Source organism: Pongo abelii, chromosome 16, assembly GCF_028885655.2.
Source record: "Pongo abelii isolate AG06213 chromosome 16, NHGRI_mPonAbe1-v2.0_pri, whole genome shotgun sequence".
Classification (NCBI taxonomy): domain Eukaryota; kingdom Metazoa; phylum Chordata; class Mammalia; order Primates; family Hominidae; genus Pongo; species Pongo abelii.
The window spans coordinates 17,506,276-17,526,850 of record NC_072001.2 but is presented as its reverse complement, the minus strand read 5'-3'; the positions used below and the strand labels follow the sequence as shown (position 1 = coordinate 17,526,850).

Genomic DNA, 20,575 nt, shown 5'->3' with positions numbered 1-20,575 from the left:
TCACAATCCAAGTCAATGGTGAACTACACAGCTGGTGAACTATGGATGGTGGGCCAATGCTGGCTTGTGGCCTACTTTTGTGTGGTTCACTAGTTAAGGATAATTTTTATCTTTTTTAGAGCATTGTCAAAAAAGAAGAATTCTGTGTGCCATAGACTGTGGCCCAGAAAGCCTAAAATATTTACTCTGTGGTGTTTGACAGAAGTTTGCTATTCTTTGTCCTAAGCTATCAGGGATTGTGATATATTGTTGGTGCTAGCACTGTGTCTACTGGTAGATTAGTATTTCCTTGTGTTTCTGGCCCCCAACTATCCTGTCATCTTATCTACTCGTTAGAAGGCACTTAAAAATATATTAAACATAATTTTCTGTTTGTTGTATTGGAATGAAAGTCTAAATCTTTTATTTTTTAATGTAATCAGTTTTCCCCTTTGTTTTGTTAATGGCTTCTATTTATTTATTTTAATCTTAAAACTCTCTTTAAATTGATATATGGATGTAAATAGTCTCTTATTTATTCTTCCTTTTTTTTTTTTAACTGAGAAACGTGATAGCTAATTCAGCCTTAAATTTATAAGACTTTTTGTTAAATGCATTATAACAGATGTCTGCAAGAAAAAAGTCGATTTATATTCTAACCTAATATTCCCATCTCACCAAATTCTCACTTATATTGTGTATGAACATTTATTAAATGCATTAAATTTTTTATACCAGAAATGACATTTCAGGGTTCTTTTTGCTTCCTTTTAAAGTCATTAAGGTTGTTGGATGAAGAAGAAGCAACTGATAATGATTTAAGAGCAAAATTTAAGGAACTCTGGCAAAGGACACCATCCAATGAACTGTATAAGCTTTTAAGAGCAGGTAACAATGTGTATAAATGACCTTCATTTGAATAAATTCCCAATTTGGACCCACATTTTTGCTTGATTAAATTAGGCTCAGTTGTAAATTCATTTTTACCGAAACTGTTTTTCCTCAGTTTTAGTATAAAGATTTTTAAAGTTCACAAAAGTAATCTGCCAATTGTCAGAAGTACAGATTCTTAAGAAGGGTATAAAGTGAAAAGTTAAAATGGTCCTCCAACTTTCATTTTCTGTTCCAAGCTCTGTGCATATTTTATTTATTTATTTATTTATTTTTGAGACAAGGTCTTGCTCTGTCACTCAGGCTGGAGTGCAGTGGCAGGATCACAGCTCGCTGCAGCCCCAACCTCCAGGGCTCAGGCAACCCTTCTACCTCAGCCTCCTGAGTAGCTGACACTGTAGACATGTGCTACCAGGCCCGGCTAATTTTTGTATTTTTTGCAGAGACGAGGTTTTACCATGTTGCCCTGGCTTGTCTTGAACTCCTGGGCTCAAGTGATCCACCTGCCTCCATTTCCCAAAGTGATGAGAGATCAGGCTTGAATCACCATGCCTGGCCCCTGCGCATATTTTAAAAACACAAATGAGAGCATATTGCATTTATGGCTTTGTAATTTTTTTTTTCATTTAGTAGTGAATCCTGGGTGGTTAAAAAAAAAAAAAGAGCTTTAAGTTATTTTGAGGCCAAATTTATGCTTCTTAATAATTTGATGATGAAGATTTTGTGCTTGCTGAGGTAAACGCTGTTGTCATGGTGGCTGGAGATTAGTTTTATTTATCTTCTTAAAAAGTTTGTATATTATTGAGATTTTTCTAAAAATCTTTTTTTTAAGTCACATTGCTATTTTGAGAGAGGAATACTTTTAAAATAAATGGACCAATTTTTGGAGAGAATGATTTCTTCCTATATTCATGAGTTGTAGGAAAAGATTAATATTAATTAGCTTTTATTTGGCAGATAGTAACCACCAAATATATCTTAAGGTATAGCTATGCTTTTCATTTTATAAGTGATTTTGTCATCTTTCCAAAAATGAGAACACAAAGACTGTTAGGAGCTGTTTTTATGATTAAGTGAATTGGGGTCTATAGAAGGGGAAGATAAGTAAAGTTGGAGACTAGAACTCAACATATAACCAGCCTATATACGTTGCTGTTAGAATCACTTCTGTGCTCTGCAAACTTTTATTTTCTCCCCGAGGGAACCAACTTCAGAACAGTTTTAGATAAAGCTGTGCAAGCAGGTGGACAAGTGAAAGAATGGTGCCCATCTCATCATGACCCCATCGTACTTTTGTGTAAGCCAGAGCCTGAGCTGAGTGCTGCCATCCCTTCTGCTAATCCAGCAAAGACCATGCGGGGCAGTGCGGTGAGAAGGGCACTTTGATGTGGGTTGTCATCTGCTTAAGAAAACCACATTCAAGCCGTTTTATATAATGAACTGCCAATTTCTTATTGTCATCTTTAAAAAATGCAGAAATAAATTGGGGTTGTTATATTTAAAGTAGTATATAGACTGTGTAATAGGTAATTATACTAGTATTAACTATCCTGTAATAGTAACTTCCATTTATTGAATGTCCTTTATTGAACTAAATTTTAGATACTTCATAGGTCAACAGCATTTAATTTGGGTTTTATAAAAGAGAGAAGCTTGGAAGTATGGAAATATGGCCAGATACACAAATTCTTTATTTCTTCCGTTATTCTGTACTCCCTTCCACCTTGTTTCCCGGGACTGCCTTTGAAAGGAAGATTGACAAGGCGTGCATGTTAGTAAATGGATAGCTCCATCATGCTGTTTGTATGATGACAGGAAAGAGAAAATTGAATAGTAGGGCATCGGATTTGGAAAGTCCTAAAAGAAGAGAAAGTGCAAGTATAATTTAGTGGCCTATCACGGGGAGGTAGGGTAAGTTAGTAGGAAAAGATAGAGGTCCCACATCTCTGCACAGGAAAACAAGCCAAAGGGCAAGAAATACTGCTGAAAAATTCTTGAAAAAAGTGAATTTCCTGGGATAGTAAGTTCTGAAAAGTATGAGTTTTGTTCCTTATTTGTCTTTCCATAGAAGCATTTTATATATTTCATGTATTTATTCCAAGACCCACGGGATATCTGCTCTGTGTAAGGCACTATGGTAGGTACATTGGAAAATTAACATACAAATTATACACAGGCTTTACCCTCAATTTATGATCCATTGTGGAATATTAGTCATGTAACAAGGATGACTGTGATATAGGGAAGAAGTTTAAAAATGTCACAGGGAAAGTATAGAAAGTATGCTATGAGGATTTAGATGAAGTACTTAAATTTCAGTAATTTGGAGTAGTTCTCTTCAGAAGCTTCTTAAGAGATTGGCACATTATGAGAACAGAGTAGATAGGCAGAAAAAGTAAAGGTGTAGGATCGGAGAAGGGCTGAGTAGTGGCTGTGTCTAGAGAGTTATCCGAGGTACAGAGGATCTGCAAACACAGCTTTTACTCCTCATTTCTCGTGACAGAAGGTTTATAGACATGTTGAGAATGGCTGGAATCTGTTTGTTTATTTATTTATTCACCAAGTGTTTGAAGGCCGACTGTTCCAGAACAGTGCTGAGCACCTTGGTCCCTAACATAAAGAGGCAAAAAACTGCTCTGGGTTACCTTTAGTGTAGGGTAAATGCACAGGTACTGGGCATCTCTCAAAGGGAAGAGAAGGCTACGTAGTTGAATGTGCATTGAACCTGAATCTAATGGGGGAACCCAATGGAACAAGGAATGTGAGTTGTTGCTTTGAGGACATAGCGGAGCAAAGGGAGGTGGTCAGAAGATTAACTTGTGAAGACCAAAGAACCCGAAGAAGAAACTGCAGATCCTTGGAACAGCAATACATTCTGGTACCTTTTTTATTTTAGAAGAAGATCTCTGTTTAGTACTCTCTTTGTATTCTTTTTGGTGTCTTGTACATGACTCAGAATTATGTGGCTTTTGTCCTTTGATTCTTCTGCTTTCAGTAGAAAAGTAAAAATGGTTTGTGCTAAGCAAAATCTGCATTAGTATGCACTGATTTGTTGATATTTTATTCAGTTGTATCAGTTTTGTTAATCCTTACTTGTGTTACACAGGAGAAAGGAACTTTTATAGTCAATATGAAGTAATTTTATGGAAGCTAGATTTCTTGACGGGGTAACCACAAAAATTTCAGTACTATCTATATATTCGTTTGTCATGTGCCTTAATCAAAAAGGCAAGCAGCAGTTTATCAAAGCTATTAAAAACTCAGTTTTTTTATTGCTGATTAGAGTGATGCAATGTACATGTTTTATTAAAAAGTCCAAGTTTGATGGTAGGGCTGTTTTTTCTTTTATTGTGAAGAAGCCTACTGTCTAGTTACTTATTTTCCGTCTCTTTGGGCATCTGGTTTTAGATATTGAGATACTGTGAAAAATTTTGCAGACTAGTGGTAATTTGTATTTAAAGATTTTTGTATTAAATACCTAGGATCACTGCTTGTGATTGGTTGCTTATGATCTACTGTGGCCTGAAGTCTGGTCTATGGTTGGCTGGCCAAGCCTTGGCCCTAATGTATATGGGGCTGAGTCTAGCCAGGGGAAGGAACATCTATTTTTTTGCACAAGGATGTTGTTCAATTATACTCAAAGTGTTACATCTGCTGGGAGTAATGGAGGGGGTACCTTTAAAAAAAAAAAAAGAACCCTTTATCTCCTTAGAGGTAGAGCATAAAGAGAACTCTTTAAAACTATGTGCCCTCCCAGAGGAGTGCTTTTTTTGGATTCACAGACTAGTGGAGGATCTGCAAACACAGCTTTTACTCCTGATTTCTCATGACAGAAAGTTTATAGACATATTGAGAATGGCTGGAATCTGTTTGTTTATTTATTTACTCACCAAGTGTTTTTTGAAGGCCTACTATTCCAGAACTGTGCTGAGTACCTTGGTCCCTAACACAAAGAGACAAAAAACTCCTCTAGGTTACCTTTAGTGTAGGGTAAATGTATCAAGTTTCTGCATTCCTTGCCATAGACATAGTTGCTTATTTGCCTTTTCTGAAAATAAAATGACAAGGTTATAAAAGTAAAATAGAAGATTTCATTGAAGGCATTTCTTTCTTTCTTTCTTTTTTTTTTTTTTTGAGACGGAGTCTCGCTCTGTCACCCAGGCTGGAGTGCAGTGGCACAATCTTGGCTCACTGCAACCTCTGCCTCCTGGATCCAAGCAATTCTCCTGCCTCAGCCTCCCGAGTAGCTGGGACTACAGGCATGCACTACTATGCCCAGCTAATTTTTGTATTTTTAGTAGAGACGGGGTTTCACCATGTTGGCCAGGATGGTCTCGATCTCTTGACCTCATGATCCACCCGCCTTGGCCTCCCAAAGTGCTGGGATTACAGGCGTGAGCCACCGTGCCCAGCCCTTTGAGGGCATTTCTTATGTCTCATATTGTACTTGGTGCTGTTAAATGCCACAGAGGGTTTAATCCTGCAGTGCAGGATGTCAAGACCCACAAAAGGCAAGGAGGATGGCAGCACAGGGAGTGGCCCAACTCACGTGAGGTAGAGAGGCCTCTGTGCAGGGGTGGCGTGACCTGGCATAGAGAGTGGGAGCCCAGATGGGGAGGAGGGCAGCCCCACACTGCAGCACACAGAGGGTGAGGAGTGCCCTGCTGAGGCCGAGGGAGGAGCTGCAGAGCAGTAGGGACTAGTGACAGAGATGGGGCTGGTCAGATGAGTAGGTGGTAAGGATCCCGGACTTCCCAGTGGCAGACAGGGATGCTGGATTTGATTTCGAGACAATCCTTACTGTTGCAGGCTGATGGGGAAAAGCACATGAGAAAAGTACTGTTTTAAAAGTAAGATAGAAAAGGCTGGGCGCAGTGGCTCACACCTGTAATCTCAGCACTTTGGGAGGCCGAGGTGGGCGGATCACGAGGTCAGAAGATTGAGACCATCCTGGCTAACACGGTGAAACCCCGTCTTTACTAAAAATACAAAAAATTAGCCGGATGTGGTGGCGGGCGTCTGTAGCCCCAGCTACTTGGGAGGCTGAGGCAGGAGAATGGCCTGAACCCGGGAAGCGGAGCTTGCAGTGAGCCGAGATCGCACCACTGCACTCCAGCCTGGGTGACAGAGCCAGACTCGGTCTAAAAAAAAAAAAAAAGTAAGACAAAAAATGTGGAGAAATGTAGCAATTCTAACAGTTTTATTTTCTGAGTGGTCAGACACTAGATGAATTATTTTCTTGTTTATGCTTTTGTATGTTTTGCAGATCTTTTTTCACTGAGCATCTATTCCTCGGGAAAGAAAAATTATATAACTTCAAAGTAACAGGGTAGTGAGGGAACTTATTTCCTGCGTACTGGGGAATGTCTGTTCTTTAATCAAGAAAGGAAAATATTCTCCTTTTTAAAAAAGTCTGTTCTCATTTTGGCTTTTCACAATAAACTAGAGAATTTTTTAAAATATTTTACTATCAACTGGAAATTTTAGCAGAGACCAGTATTTGAGGGATACTCCACAAAGCCCCCACTAGACTGTATTGCAAATAGGAAAGCTTAGGTAATGTGCCCTTTTGAAATAATTCCCGAGAAGACAGGAACCCTCTGAACCCTATGCAAAGTGAGACGAGTGTTAGGTTTGCACAGTTCACTTAGCTTTTAGCTTTAAGGACAGACAGTCAAAACAAACATTTAGTCCAGACTTTTAACTTTTAACTTTCATGGATTTATACCAATTTGAGGATTGAAGTCATTCATTATTGATATCAGCACCATTACAATTTTATATAAAATAAAAGCCTGTGTTTGTAAATCCTGTCCAAATGTCATGCACTATTAAAAGTATCCCAGGTGCATGACATTTGGACACAATTAATAAAAAGCAATAATAATAAATTATTTTTCATAAAATTTAGTCATTGAGACTTACATAACTTAAGGTTATAGTTATTTAGCCCAATTCCTTGGCTTCAAACAAACAGGATTGTATTGCCATTTTCAGGTGGAGAAGCTGAGGACCAAAAATGTTATGAGATGTACCTGAAGATTCTGAATTCTGATTGTGACAATCTAAACATTTTTTTATTCAGATTATTGTCACTCAGTATACAGGTGACAGGGCAAAATCAAGATTAACTCTTAGATACAGATACATAGGAAACAAAGAAGGAAGGAAGGAAGGAAAGAAGGAAGGAGAAAGAAAAAGAGCGAGAAAGGAAGGACGGATGGGAGGAAGGATGGACAGAATGAAGGAAGGACAGATGGACGGACAGAAGGAAGGAAGAACAGGAGGGAGAGCTGGTAAGAAGTTGAAGTGGGCTGGTAGGAAGTTGAAGTGAAAAGTGAATCACCCAGATTTTCGCTAATGACATGCAAAGCCTTCCAGAGGCATATGGTGCACTCTGTAATTGTTTGAAGGAATATAAAAGCAATTTTTAAAAACCATAAAACTCCCTTTCTTTAAGATGGGCTATTACTGACTGTGTTACTTTTGTTACTTAGAGGGACAGATTTAATTTTCCAAATCAAATGTAACTATTGTATCTACTTTCAATTCAGAAAATTAAGACATTTGTATTTTATTCTTTTTATTACTGCCAAACAAAACATGAGGAATACTCTTAAAAGAATTGTAAATTTTATAGCAACACTAACAGAAGGATAAATATGGTAAAAGATCTTTAAAATCAAAGTTAGTGATAGAATGAGTAACAGAAGTAGAAATAGATGCCAGTGCAATGTCACTTAGGCATTTTTCAGAAATTAACTTATTAAATCTTAGAAGCATTTCTTGACTAAGAAATATTTATTTTTTATTTTTTATTATTTTTTGAGACAGGGTCTCACTCTGTTACCCAGGTGGGAGTGCAGTGACATGATCATAGCTCACTGCAGCCTCAACCTTCTGGGCTCAAGCAATCCCCCCACCTCAGCCTCCTGAGTTGCTAAGACTACAAATGTGTACCACCACACCTGGATGATTGATTGATTGATTGATTGTAGAGATGTGGCCTCACTCTGTTGCCCAGGCTGGGCTGAAGCTCCAGGGTTCAAGCAATCCTTCTGCCTCAGCCCCACCTAAAGTCCTGGGATTATGGGCATGAGCCACTGTGCCCAGCCTTGAAGTGTATCTCATGATTGAGGGACATCGAAGAAGCAGTATACTAAAAAATTGGGTTGCAGTGTTCAAATTATAGATATTTGTACTTGGATAGAATATTCCATAATTGAAAATATTTACAATCACATGCAGAATAGGAGTTATCAAAAGGACACTATGGAAAAAGTCATGATTATATCATGAAACTGTTCAAACATGTGAGAAGGAGAAAAAAAAAATCATGTCACAAACTCCCAAACTCCTGTCTCCCAGGTTCAGCAGTTTTCAAGATCTTGCTACACTTGCTTCACTTTTTTCTTTTTTTCTTTATTAAATTATTTTAAATTAACATGTCATTTTACCCTTATCCAGTTTGGGTCTCTAAGAAATAAAAAAAGTAACCACAATGACATTATCATCTTTATTTTCTGGCATTTCAGTCATATTTAAAGGTAAATCTTTTGGCACTATCTATACGCAGCTCATAAATTAAATTTCCCAGATTGATTTACAAATGTCTTTTTTACTTAATTTATTCTAATCAGGATAAAAACAAGATCCGCTAATTATAAATGGCAGTTAATCTCTTCAGACTCTTTAGAAAATTATTAACACCGTATAATAGTTTGATACATTTATCACAATTAATGAAGCAATATTGATTCATTGTTATCAGCTGAAGTCTATACTTTATTCCAATTCCTTTAGCTTTTACCCATTGTTCTTTTCCTGTTCCAGGATCCCATCTAGGATTTCACTTCACATTTAGTCATCACGTCGCCTGAGGCTCCTCTGACATGTAACAGTTTCTCAGATCTTCCTTGGTTTTTGTTTCTGTTTTTCCTTTTTTGTTGTTGCTGTTTTTTTAACCTTCTTCTAGGAACTCTTTTCCTTATTTCTGATGACCTTGACACTTTTGAGGGTTACTGGTCAGTTATTTTATAAACTGTCCCTCAGTTGAGATTTGTGTGATATTTTTCTTCTTATTAGACTCACGTTATTGATTTTGGGGAGAAAGACCATAGAGGTAAAGTGCCATTCTCATCGCATCATATCAAGGACACATACTGTCAGGGTGACTTCCTCCTGTTGATATCAACCTTGATCCCCTAGGTGAGGAGGTGTCGTCCACTTTCTCCACTGTAAAGTTGCCCTTTTTTCTCCTTCTCCATACTACACTCCTTTGGAAGGAAGTCATCATGCAAGGACCACACCTAAGGAAAGGGGAGCTGTATCAGAATGGACTTGTGGATATTTATTTTATAACTTGCATTACAATCTAATACTACTTTTTTTTGTTCCTCAAATTGTCCAGCTTCAGCCATTAGGAGCTCTTTCAGTTGATTTTTGCGTCCCTTTGACATATCCCCATCATTTTTGGTTTTGTGTCTTGTTTTTGTTTTTTAGCACTTCCTTCTTTTTCTGGCACTGTAAGATGCTCCAATTCATCTTCTGTATTCTTTGTCCCAGCCATAGAATCAGCCATTTCTTCTAGGAGTGCTGGTTTCTACTATAGGAGAAGGTGTTAGAAACCAAGATCTGGGTTCTAGGTGTGCTTATGGCTCCTGGGGGTGTCACTGGTTCTTGGCCCACTGAGCTAATGAAGCAGGGAGATATATGTGTGTATACTGTGTATATGCACATATCTATACATATTTTTATATATAACTATGAGGTTCATGAGATGTCATAAACTCCTGAGTGCATCCTGATGTCTCCAGCTCTAATCCATTACCACATAGACCACATTCGCCTTTATTTTCTCATTCCAACAGTGAGAAACTTAGCTCCCACCATCAGCCATCCATCTACTTCGTTGTTCAATTTCAGTTTGATATGTGGTAGTTGTGTTAGTCTTCTAGGGCTGCTCTAATAAATGATCACAAACTTAGTGGCTTAAAACAACAGGAATTATTCTTTTCACAGTTCTAGAAACTCAAATTCCAAAATCAAGAGGTAAGAAATATGAAGAAAAAGCAAACAGAATAGAGCATAAGACAGATGTAGGACATTGTGAAAAGTTCTAGCAGAGTATAGTTGGAGTCCCAGAAAAAGGAAGAGAGAGAAAACAGAACAGAAGCAATCTCTGAAAAAATAGTTGACAAGGACACTACCAATCTGATGTAAGCTGTCAACCTACAGATTGAAGAAACTCAGCAACCCCAAGTAGGGCAAATAGAAATAAAACCACACCTAAGCACACCATAGTCAAGCTGAAAACTAAAGATGAAGAGAAAATCTTAAAAAAAGAAAGAAAAAAAGACAAATTCTACAATGACATGTAATGACATTTTTTTAGGTGCTGACAGAAAAAACCTGTCAATTTAGAATTCTGATTCCAGTCAAGATGGTGTAGAAGAGACCAATTTCTCCTCCTGCCTGAAACAAGCAACCAAGACAAAATACATGAAATAATGGATTTCTGGCACTGGACATCAGGCAGCACAGGAATTGATCCCTGACAGAGGCTAAACAAACAAGGTGAGCCCTGCAGTTGCCCAGTTTACTGGCTGGAGAGACTTCGGACTGCAGTGCAGAAAGGAGGAATCCATGTGGAGCTTAGTGGTCTCCCTGAGTTGAGGGGATAGGAGTTGGAAGTCTGAGGAGGCCATGGTGCTGGAGTTGCAGAGTATACTCCAAAGATCCACAGAATCTTTCATGTCTTCATCTGAGCATCAAGTGGTGCATGCATGTTAGGAAGCTACCTTAGCTTGGAAATAGAACTCCGTGAAAGGGTTAGAGGGAATAATTCACACACAGAGATGGGGACCATTTCTTCCTGCCAGTCGTAGGAATTTCCTTGTAATTCCTGTGACATTGAGTAGAGTACTCAGAAGGAAAGGAAAAAGAGCACAGATCTCAGAGGATGAGTCTACAGGCATATGAGATTTTTGGTCAGACTCAAATACATTAGAAACAAGTTTCAGGTGAATTTCAAGGATCACAGATGGTGCATTGAATGCATGGTGGATGGGAAAGTGGCTACCTTAAATTCATGGATGAATGGATGTTGAGTAAATGAGGAGGTATGTAGACACTGAGCTTGTTATTACGGAAGACAAGTATAATATCCAATTATACTTGTCATTTTAAAGTATAAATTACAACATTGATGTGTTTCTTAGTGTATGTAGAGGAAGTATTTAAGATACCTATATCGCAAGGTTGGGGCAGTAAAAGGGACTTAAATAGTGGTTAAATATCCACATTCCACCTCAAGTGGTAGATGTTGATACTGGTAGACTGTGATAAACTCCATGTGTGTATTGCAGTTTTTAGAATAACCACTGAAAAACGGTATGAAGAGACACTCAAAAATCTAGATAAATACACTACTAAAGAATGTCCAAATAACCCAACTGAAGACAGGTAAGGGGAAATGAAAAATCAAGACAATGAAATGACTGACTTATAATCTCACATATCAGTAACTACATTGAATGTAAATGGTCTAAACACACCAACTAAAAGATTGCAAGAGTGAATTTAAAAACATGACCCAACCAAATGAATGCTATCTACAAGAAACTCACTTAAAATATCAGTATCAGTAAATTAACAGTAATTTAATTTGTATCAGTAAATATCAATTATCAGGAAACTAAGAGTAAAAGGATGGGAGAAGATACATCTTGCAAATACTAATCCAAAGAAAGCTGGATTGGATGAATTATTATCAGACAAGGTAAACTTCAGGACAAAAGAAAATTGCCAGAGACAAAGAGGTACATTACATAACAATGAAGAGGTCAGATCACAAAAAGACAACATATGTGCATACACCAAATAACACAACTGCAAAGTGTATGATCTGAGAACTGATAGAACTAAAAGGAAAAAATAGACAAATTCACAGTGATAGTTGGGGACTTCAACACCCCTTGTTCAGTAATGGATAAACCCGCTAGACAAAAAGCAAGTATGAGGGGCTCCAGAAGAACTGAACAGTACCATCAGCCAATACAGAATACACTTTTTTTTTTTTGAGTATTTATGGGACATTCACCAAAATAGAGCATATCTTGGGTTATGAAACTCTAACATATATACATATATATATATATATATATTTTTTTTTTGAGACTAAGTCTCACTCTTGCCCAGGCTGGAGTGCAATGGTGAGATCTCAGCTCACTCTAACCTCCGCCTCCCGGGATCAAGCGATTCTCGTGCCTCAGCCTCCCAAGTAGCTGGGATTACAGGCACCCACCACCATGCCCAGCTAAGTTTTGTATGGTTAGTAGAGACGGGGTTTCACTATGTTGGCTAAGCTGGTCTCACCTGACCTCAAGCGATCCACCTGCCTCGGCCTCCCAAAGTGCTGGGATTACAGGTGTGAGTTGTCATGACCGACCAAAACACTGATATATTTAAAATAAGTGAAACCACGTAAGATACACTCTGTGACCGTAAATGAATCAAACTAGAAATCAATAACATAACAGAAAAATCTCCCAAAACTTGTAAATTGTCAAAGAGGAAGTTTCAAGAGAAATAAAATACATACTGAGCTGAATGAACTTGGAAATACAACATAATCACTTTTTATAAAATTCATCAATTTATTGCTTTAATCCATAAATCAATAATAAAATTTTGCTTTCATAAGAATGAAATGAGATAGCAAGAAACGCATGCAATGGCACATGTATACATATGTAACTTACCTGCACATTGCGCACATGTACCATAAAGCCTAAAGTATAATAATAATAATAATAATAATAAAAGAAAAAAAAAAAAAAAAAAAAAAAGAAACGCATGCAAAACAGTATGCATAGTAGATGATGTGGTTAGCATCCATCCAGTATTTCTTCTTTAGTAGAATTCTGACTTTGTTACATCCCCATTCTCGTCCTCTCCCACACAGGTAAAAGCCTCAGGTGAAGCCCCAAGGTTAGACTGAAATTTCATCACCTTTGCCAGTAATGGATTCAATGATGTGGTTCATAACTACATACGGTTATGCAATCCACATGTGGACAAAGAGCATGAAGAGAGGTTTTCTAGAGACTTCTAGAAATATTCGTTACCACATGTAGGTGAGAACTGTGAGAATTCAGCCTCCCACCAGAGGTGAACAAGGAAATAGGTAATTTGGTTGGTACTAGCAACTATCCAACAACTATGGGACAAACAAAAAACCAAAAACCTTAGGATAATGGTGATCCTGGTTGGCAGAGTAGAGAGGCAGAGAAAAACTTTTAAATGACATTTAAAAAAATTTATTGGGCAGGCTTGGGGGCTCATGCATGTAATCCCAGTGCTTTGGGGAGGCTGAGGCAAGTGGATTGCTTGAGCCCAGAAGTTCAAGACCAGCTTGGGCAGTATGGCGAAACCCTGTCTCTACAAAAAATACAAAAGTTAGCTGGGCATGGTGATATGCAACTGTAGTCCCAGCTACTTGGGAGGCTGAGGTGGGAGGATCACTTGAGCCTGGGAGGTCAAGGCTGCGGTGAGCTGTGATTGTGCCACTGCACTCCAGCCGGAGTGACAGAGTGAGACCCTGTCTCAAAAAAAAAAAAATTATGTATTGATTAACAAGGTGATTTTATTATATCAGTGGGCTTTTCAAAATTAAGAAACATTTCACTAATAAAATTTTTTAAATATAAATAATTGCTGGGCGCAGTCTCTCATGCATGTAATCCCAGCACTTTGGGAGGTTGAGGCAGGGGGATCGCCTGAGGTTGGGAGTTCAAGACCAGCCTGACCAACATAGAGAAACCCCGTCTCTACTAAAAATACAAAATTAGCTGTGCGTGGTTGCGCATGCCTGTAATCCCAGCTACTCGGGAGGCTGAGGCAGGAGAATTGCTTGAACCCAGGAGGCGGATGTTGCGGTGAGCCAACATCAAGCCATTGCACTCCTGCCTGGGCAACGAGTGAAACTCCATTTCAAAAAAAAAAAAAAGATAAATAATTATCCAGTACACTTTTTTTTTTTGAGACAGAGTTTCGCTCTTGTTGCCCAGTCTGGAGTGCAATGGCACAATCCCAGCTCACTGCAGCCTCTGCCTCCCAGGTTTGAGTGATTCTCCCACCTCAGCCTCCCCAGTAGCTGGGACTACAGGCACGCACCACCACGCCCAGCTAATTTTTGTATTTTTCATAGAGATGGGGTTTCACCATGGTGGCCAGGATGGTCTCGATCTCCTGACCTCAGGTGATCTGCCCTGTTACCATGTGCATTTTTCCATAATTCCTTCCTGATTAAATTTCTTTTTGCTTCTCAATCATTATCTTGGTTTCTAAAGACTGTCCTTCTACTGAAATTACTTATACAGAGGCAACCATTAGATTTCTTCTAAAAATAGGCTAGCCTTTTTCCAGTTTTCTTCATCTTCAGTCTTTCTGACCTACTTTGCCATTTTGATTTTCGACTTTGGGTGTAATAAAAATGTATTGTGGAAATTTAGAACATACAAATAAAAAAAAATAAAGGCTGGGTGTGGTGGCAATCCCAGCACTTTGGGAGGCTGAGGCGGGTGGATCACGAGGTCATGAGATGGAGACCATCCTGGCTAACATGGTGAAACCCCGCCTCTACTAAAAATACAAAAAATTAGCCAGGCGTGGTGGCGGGCACCTGTAGTCCCAGCTACTTGGGAGGCTGAGGCAGGAGAATGGCGTGAACCTGGGAGGAGGAGCTTGCAGTGAGCTGAGATTGCACCATTGCACTCCAGCCTGGGTGACAGAGTGAGACTCCATCTCAAAAAAATAAATAAATAAAATAAAATAAAATTTGAAATCAGTGATCTCACGTCTTAGAGAGAGATAGCTCATGGGCATATGCTATGTGGTATTTATTATCTAGTATCTAGAATAATCATTAGTCCATGCATATTTATGGAGATATTAGTGGATCAGGAAAAATAATTAATCAGTACTAGGCTTCTAGGTGATGAGATAATCCGTACAACAAACCCCAGGGATTATCTCATCATCCAGGTATTAAGTCTAGTACCCATTCATTATTTGTTTTATTTGCTCTGTGTTCTCATCATTTAGCTCCCACCTGTAAGTGAGAACATGCAGTGTTTCATTTTCTGTTCCTGCATTAGTTTGCTAAGGATAATGGGAAGACAACCTAGGCAATACCATTCAGGACATAGGTACGGGCAAAGCTTTCATGATGAAGATGGCAAAAACAATTGCAACAAAAGTGAAAATTGACAAACGGGATCTGATTAAACCGAAGAGCTTCTGCACAGCAAAAGAAACTATCAACAGAGTAAACAGATAACCTACAGAATGGGAGACAATTTTTGCAAACTATGCATCTAGTGAAGGTCTAATATCCTGCATCTATACAGAACTTCAAACTTACAAAGAAAAAAAAAAAACCCAAACCACCCCATTAAAAAGTGCACAAATGACATGAACAGATACTTCTCAAAAGAAGATATGAAGTATAAGTAAAAATGGTTCTTTGAGGTTCTTCATTTTTTTACTTTCATTCCAAAGCTTGACAGATTTACCACTATAATATCTTGCCTTAGAATAACTTGTGTAATTGCCCCTGAAATTCCCAATTTTTAAATTAACTATATTTAAAAATCTACATATATATACATGTAGCAAATGACTCTTTTTTTAGTTATTCAGAAATTCTACAATAATTTTAAATGTCACACTATCTCATGGATGTATTAATGTAGGATCAGAAATATCTTTGTGTATGTTTCATCCATGGTTGAATGAGACTCCATATATCTGAGTACTCCAGGACTTTAATAATTTAATAAGAATGTATAGACATTGTGGCTGTAGGCCATGCTTCCCTTTGGTCCACAGTCACTGACACATGTTCTTATAACTTGTGTACAACAGGTTCCCTACCTTTCCATAAGAACTCTTACCTTTTAGGGGGGTACACAGGGATTATTTATTAATTTCTACACTCTTTATAACTGTGTTTTTGGCATTTTGTTGTTTTTACAAGTAGTGTCATTATGTTTTAAAAATCCTAGAGAATCGGAACACACCTGTGTCTCTTGCCCCCTCCTTCGATTCATTCATTTAGTCATGCAGTAAATATTTGAGTGCCACCTGTAGGACAGGAACCCTTCAGGAAATATAGTTATGGAGCTACACAGGTAAAACAGCCATCCAGATGAAGCATATTTTCTAATGAGAGACAATATACAGTAAACAAGTAAATAATTGGATACGTGATAGAATTTTTGGTGGTAATAAGTGCAAAGGAGAAAAAAGAAAGAGTGAAGAGATTGGGTGTGGCAGAGGGGCTTTTTTTGTTTGTTTGTTTTGCTAGAGTGTTCTGGGAAGTGCTTTTTAAAGAGATACTTCAGCACAGACCAGAATTAAGTAAATGAAGGAACCAAGGGAAAATCTAGGAGAAGAGTAAGCAACGTCAGAAGGCCAGAATAGAGGAGAGTGAGCAGCGCAAGAGCAAATGAGCATCAAAGTGCATAGACACCAGATCCCTGCAAGCATTTGGATTTTGTTCCAAGTGGTATAGAAATTTTGCCATTAGATCTGAGTTCTACATTAAATGATCACCTTAGCTGCTGTGTGAAGAATAGGCTGCAGGGAGGCAAGAACAGAAGTAAATAAAAACCAATTAAGAAACTATTCTAATTATTCCAGGAAAGTGGTAATTACAGCTTGGTTAAGGATACGAGTGTCAGGAATAATGAAAAGTGGCAAGACTGGGAATATATATTAAAGTTAGAGCAGATGAGATTTGTTCATGGCTTCGCTATGCAGGGGTATGGGAAAGTGGAAAGAATTGTAATTTTTAAGTATTTTTGTCTCAGCAACTAGAAGCTGATGTCAACTGAGATGGGTAGGACTAAAGGAGGAGAATGTTAGTGGAAATGGATTGCTGTAATCAAGAATTTGTTTGGGAGAATATTAAACATAAGATTAGAGATTTCAGTGGAAATTTTGAGGGAATTCAACAATGGAATACAGGGAAGGAAAGATAAATTTGGGGCGTGTTCTGTTCAGATGCATGCTATCTAACTAATACCTGTAACAGATGGAATCACTTATTAACATGAATATGAATAGCAGAAAGATCATTAACAGGAACTAAAGATTAATGTTTTCTTATGTTAGGAGGTCGGGCGGAAGAAGAAGAATAAGCCCAGCAAACTGCCTGAGGAGGAAGGTATGAAAACTTGGAGAGTATTATATCCCCCTCCTGTTCCCCCGTCTTCTTTCCTTCAAATGAAGGATAAAGACACAGGGATGTCTTTGGCCTATGGCTGTCCAGTTGCACCATCACCATTTACTGAAAAGGCTATCCTTCTATTGAGTTGCTTTTGCAACTCTGCCGTGTCAAGTACTGCCAGAAAATTTAAGAGGAAAAGAATTGTCCATTAGATTTCTCAAGGTGGAGGTCACCTGCAACCTTGGCAAAAATGATTTCAGATGAGTTGTGGAGATAAAAATCTTAGAGTAGATTCAAAAGAATTAAGAGATGAGTCATATAATTTTTTCTACAAAGGAAAGTACAGTAAAAAATTGATAACTTGGATTAATACAGAGAGGTGCATATGTATGTATGTGTTTGTGCATGCACACCTGTGTGTTTTGGTGGAGACAGTATATACAGCATGCTTGTGAGGTGATTGGAATGGTGCAGGAAGACAAAAAAATGAAGATGCCAGAGAAAGGGAAACTATTATAGAAGCAAAGTGTTTGAGTGAGTGAAAGCGGATGGGATCTAGTGCACAAGCAATTATCAAAGGCCTTTAATACATTGTAGCAGCAAAAGTGGCTGAGAATGTATACATACATGCACAAAAATAAATGTGGATATATATATACACACACATATATGTACATTCCTCATAACAGACTAAATAAGAAAAGCTGTATGATCTTATCAACAGACGCAGAAAAAGCTTTGAACAAAATCCAACACCACTTGTAATTAAAATATCTAAAGAAACTCACTCAACTACAAATAGACGGGAACTTCCTTAACCGAATAAAGTATGTGTATGATGTCTGTGGCTAATGTTAGAATTAATGTCAAGAGACTTAAGTATTTGCCTTCTAAGATTATTAAGAAGTCAAGGCCGGGCGCGGTGGCTCACGCCTGTATCCCAGCACTTTGGGAGGCCGAGGTGGGCAGATCACAAGGTCAGGAGTTTGAGACCAGCCTGACCAACATGGTGAAACCCCGTCTCTACTAAAAATACAAAAAATTAGCTGGGTGTGGTGGCAGGCACCTGTAATCCCAGCTACTCAGGAGGCTGAGGCAGGAGAATCCCTTGAACCCAGGAGGCGGAGATTGCAGTGAGCCGAGATCGCACCACTGCACTCCAGCCTTGGCAACAGAGTGAGTGAGACTCTGTCTCAAAAAAAAAAAAAAAAAAGAAGTCAAATATGTCCTCCCTAACTCCTCATACTTAACATCATACTGGAAGTCTTAGTCAGGGAAATAAGACAAGAAGAAAAATTACATAGATTGGAAAGAAAGAAACCAACTTTTATTCACAAATGAAATGATAGTCTATGTAGGAAATTGAAATGAATGTAACTGCTGGACTTAAGTGGGTATATCAAGGTCATTAGATACATGTATAACATACAAAAGTCAATTGTTATTATATATAACAAAAAAGGACAATTAAAATTTGAAATTTACTTTAGAAAACATTTAAAACAGTATGCACATACAAAAAATGAAGTACTGAGGTATAAAGCTGAAACATTATTTTACAGTATGTGTATGCAAAATACTACAAAACACTGATGACAGAAATCAAAGAAGATCTGATTAAATGGAAATGTAGTCAATATTCCTATATTGGAGGAATCGATATTGTTAAAACGCCAATTCTTTCAAACTTGTTCTATAGATTCAACACAATCCTAATCAAAATTCAAGAAGGCTATTTTGAAGATATTGGCAAACTTACTCTAAATTTTTTATAGAAGGGCAAAAGACCAATGCAATATTAAAGAAGAACAAAGTTATAGGACTTGCACTACCTGATATTAAATACATCACAATGTTCTATAAATCTAAAGCAGTCAAGACAGCATGGTATTGGTGAAAGAACAGACACACAGACCAATGGGACAGAATAGAGAGCCCAGGGACAGACTCACAAATATAGTCAACTGATATATATATATATATATATATCTCACAAAGGCAATTCAATGAAGAGAAGATAGTCTTCTCAACAAGTGATGCTAAAACAATTAGACATACATACGTCCTCTCCCCTAAAAATTGAACCTAGACACACATCTTATACCTTACACAAAATTAACTCAAAATGTATTATAAATCTAAATGTGAAATACAAAGTTATACCAGTTGTGGAAGAAAACACAGGAGAAAATCTATGTGACCTTGTTAGATATTTGTACCTTGATGAAATTTTAAGTACAACCCCACGAAACAAAAAATTGATGAAAGCTTTGTTAAAAGAAAAAAAAAACCCTTTTTAGTTTGTGAAATGTTATGTCAGTTAAGGTGAAATGGCAAGTCATAGACTGAGAATGTATTTTCAAATCACAAAAGACTTGTGTTCAAAATATGCAAATGACTCTTAAAATTCAACAATAAGAAATTAAGCAAGCTAATTATAAAATGAGCAAAAACCAGTTGATCTTTGACAAAGTTGCAAAAGCAGCTCAACAGAGGAAGGATAGCCTTTTCAGTAAATGGTGATGGGGCAACTGGACATCCATAGGCCAAAAAATTGAACCTCAGCCTGAACCTCACATTTTTATAAAAATTAACTAAAAAATGGATCATGCACTTAAATGCAAAACTAAAGCTGCTAAACTTCAGAAGAAATAGGAGAAAAACTTTGCATCTAGGGCTAAGTAAATAGCAGGCTAAGTAAGTAGCTCTCTTGTTTTACACCAAAAGCATGAACCATTGAAGGGAAAATGGGTAAAATGGTAAGTTGGATTCCATCAAAATTAAAAATGTTTGCTCTATGAAAGACTAGGAATAGGAATAAAAATAATTACAGACCACTACAAATATCTGCAAGCCAATAGTCACAAAAGAACTCATGTATAAAACATGTAACAAACTGTAAAACCTCAGCAGAAAAACAAATAATCCAATTAGAAAATGGGAAAAGGGGCCGGGCGGTGGCTCACGTCTGTAATCCCACCACTTTGGGAGGCCGAGGCGGGTGGATCACGAGGTCAGGAGATTGAGACCATCCTGGCTAACACGGTGAAACCCCGTCTCTACTAAAAATTCAAAAAATTAGCCAGGCGTAGTGGCGGGCTCCTGTAGTCCCAGCTACTCAGGAGGCTGAGGCAGGAGAATGGCATGAACCCGGGAGGCAGATCTTGCAGTGAGCCGAGATCGCGCCACTGCACTCCAGCCTGGGCCACAGAGCAAGACTCCATCTCAAAAAAAACCAAAAAACCAAAACAAACAACAACAACAAAATATATATACAGACGACAAACGACAAATCAGTATATAAAAATTTGCTAAATGTCATTTTTTTGGAAATTCAAATTAAATCAACAATGAGATACCACTACACACCTATCAAAATTGCTAAAATCCAAAATCAGGAAAATTCCAATTGCTTTTAATAGTTAATCTGTGGGGTGCTGGAAACTCTCATGTATTGCTTGTTGGAAAGCA

The 20,575-nt window shown here is 37.9% G+C and overlaps 2 protein-coding genes across 3 annotated transcripts in view; one reads left to right on the top strand and one right to left on the bottom strand.

The window, feature by feature from the left end:
* LOC112131881 (programmed cell death 6-interacting protein-like) overlaps nucleotides 1-8,750 on the top strand; it is an 81,986-nt gene extending 73,236 nt beyond the window's left edge. The window contains 2 exon segments of the mRNA XM_063716335.1: nucleotides 756-867; nucleotides 8,704-8,750. Coding sequence (XP_063572405.1) covers nucleotides 756-867; nucleotides 8,704-8,750 — 159 coding nt within the window.
* Nucleotides 8,751-8,765: 15 nt separating this feature from the next.
* LOC134760243 (multiple C2 and transmembrane domain-containing protein 2-like) overlaps nucleotides 8,766-20,575 on the bottom strand; it is a 29,719-nt gene continuing 17,909 nt past the window's right edge. For both annotated transcript variants that reach the window (XM_063716425.1, XM_063716424.1), the window contains exon 4: nucleotides 8,766-9,179. In XM_063716425.1, the coding sequence (XP_063572495.1) occupies nucleotides 9,020-9,179 (160 nt within the window). In that variant the 3' untranslated portion in view covers nucleotides 8,766-9,019. The remainder of the gene's footprint in view (nucleotides 9,180-20,575) is intronic.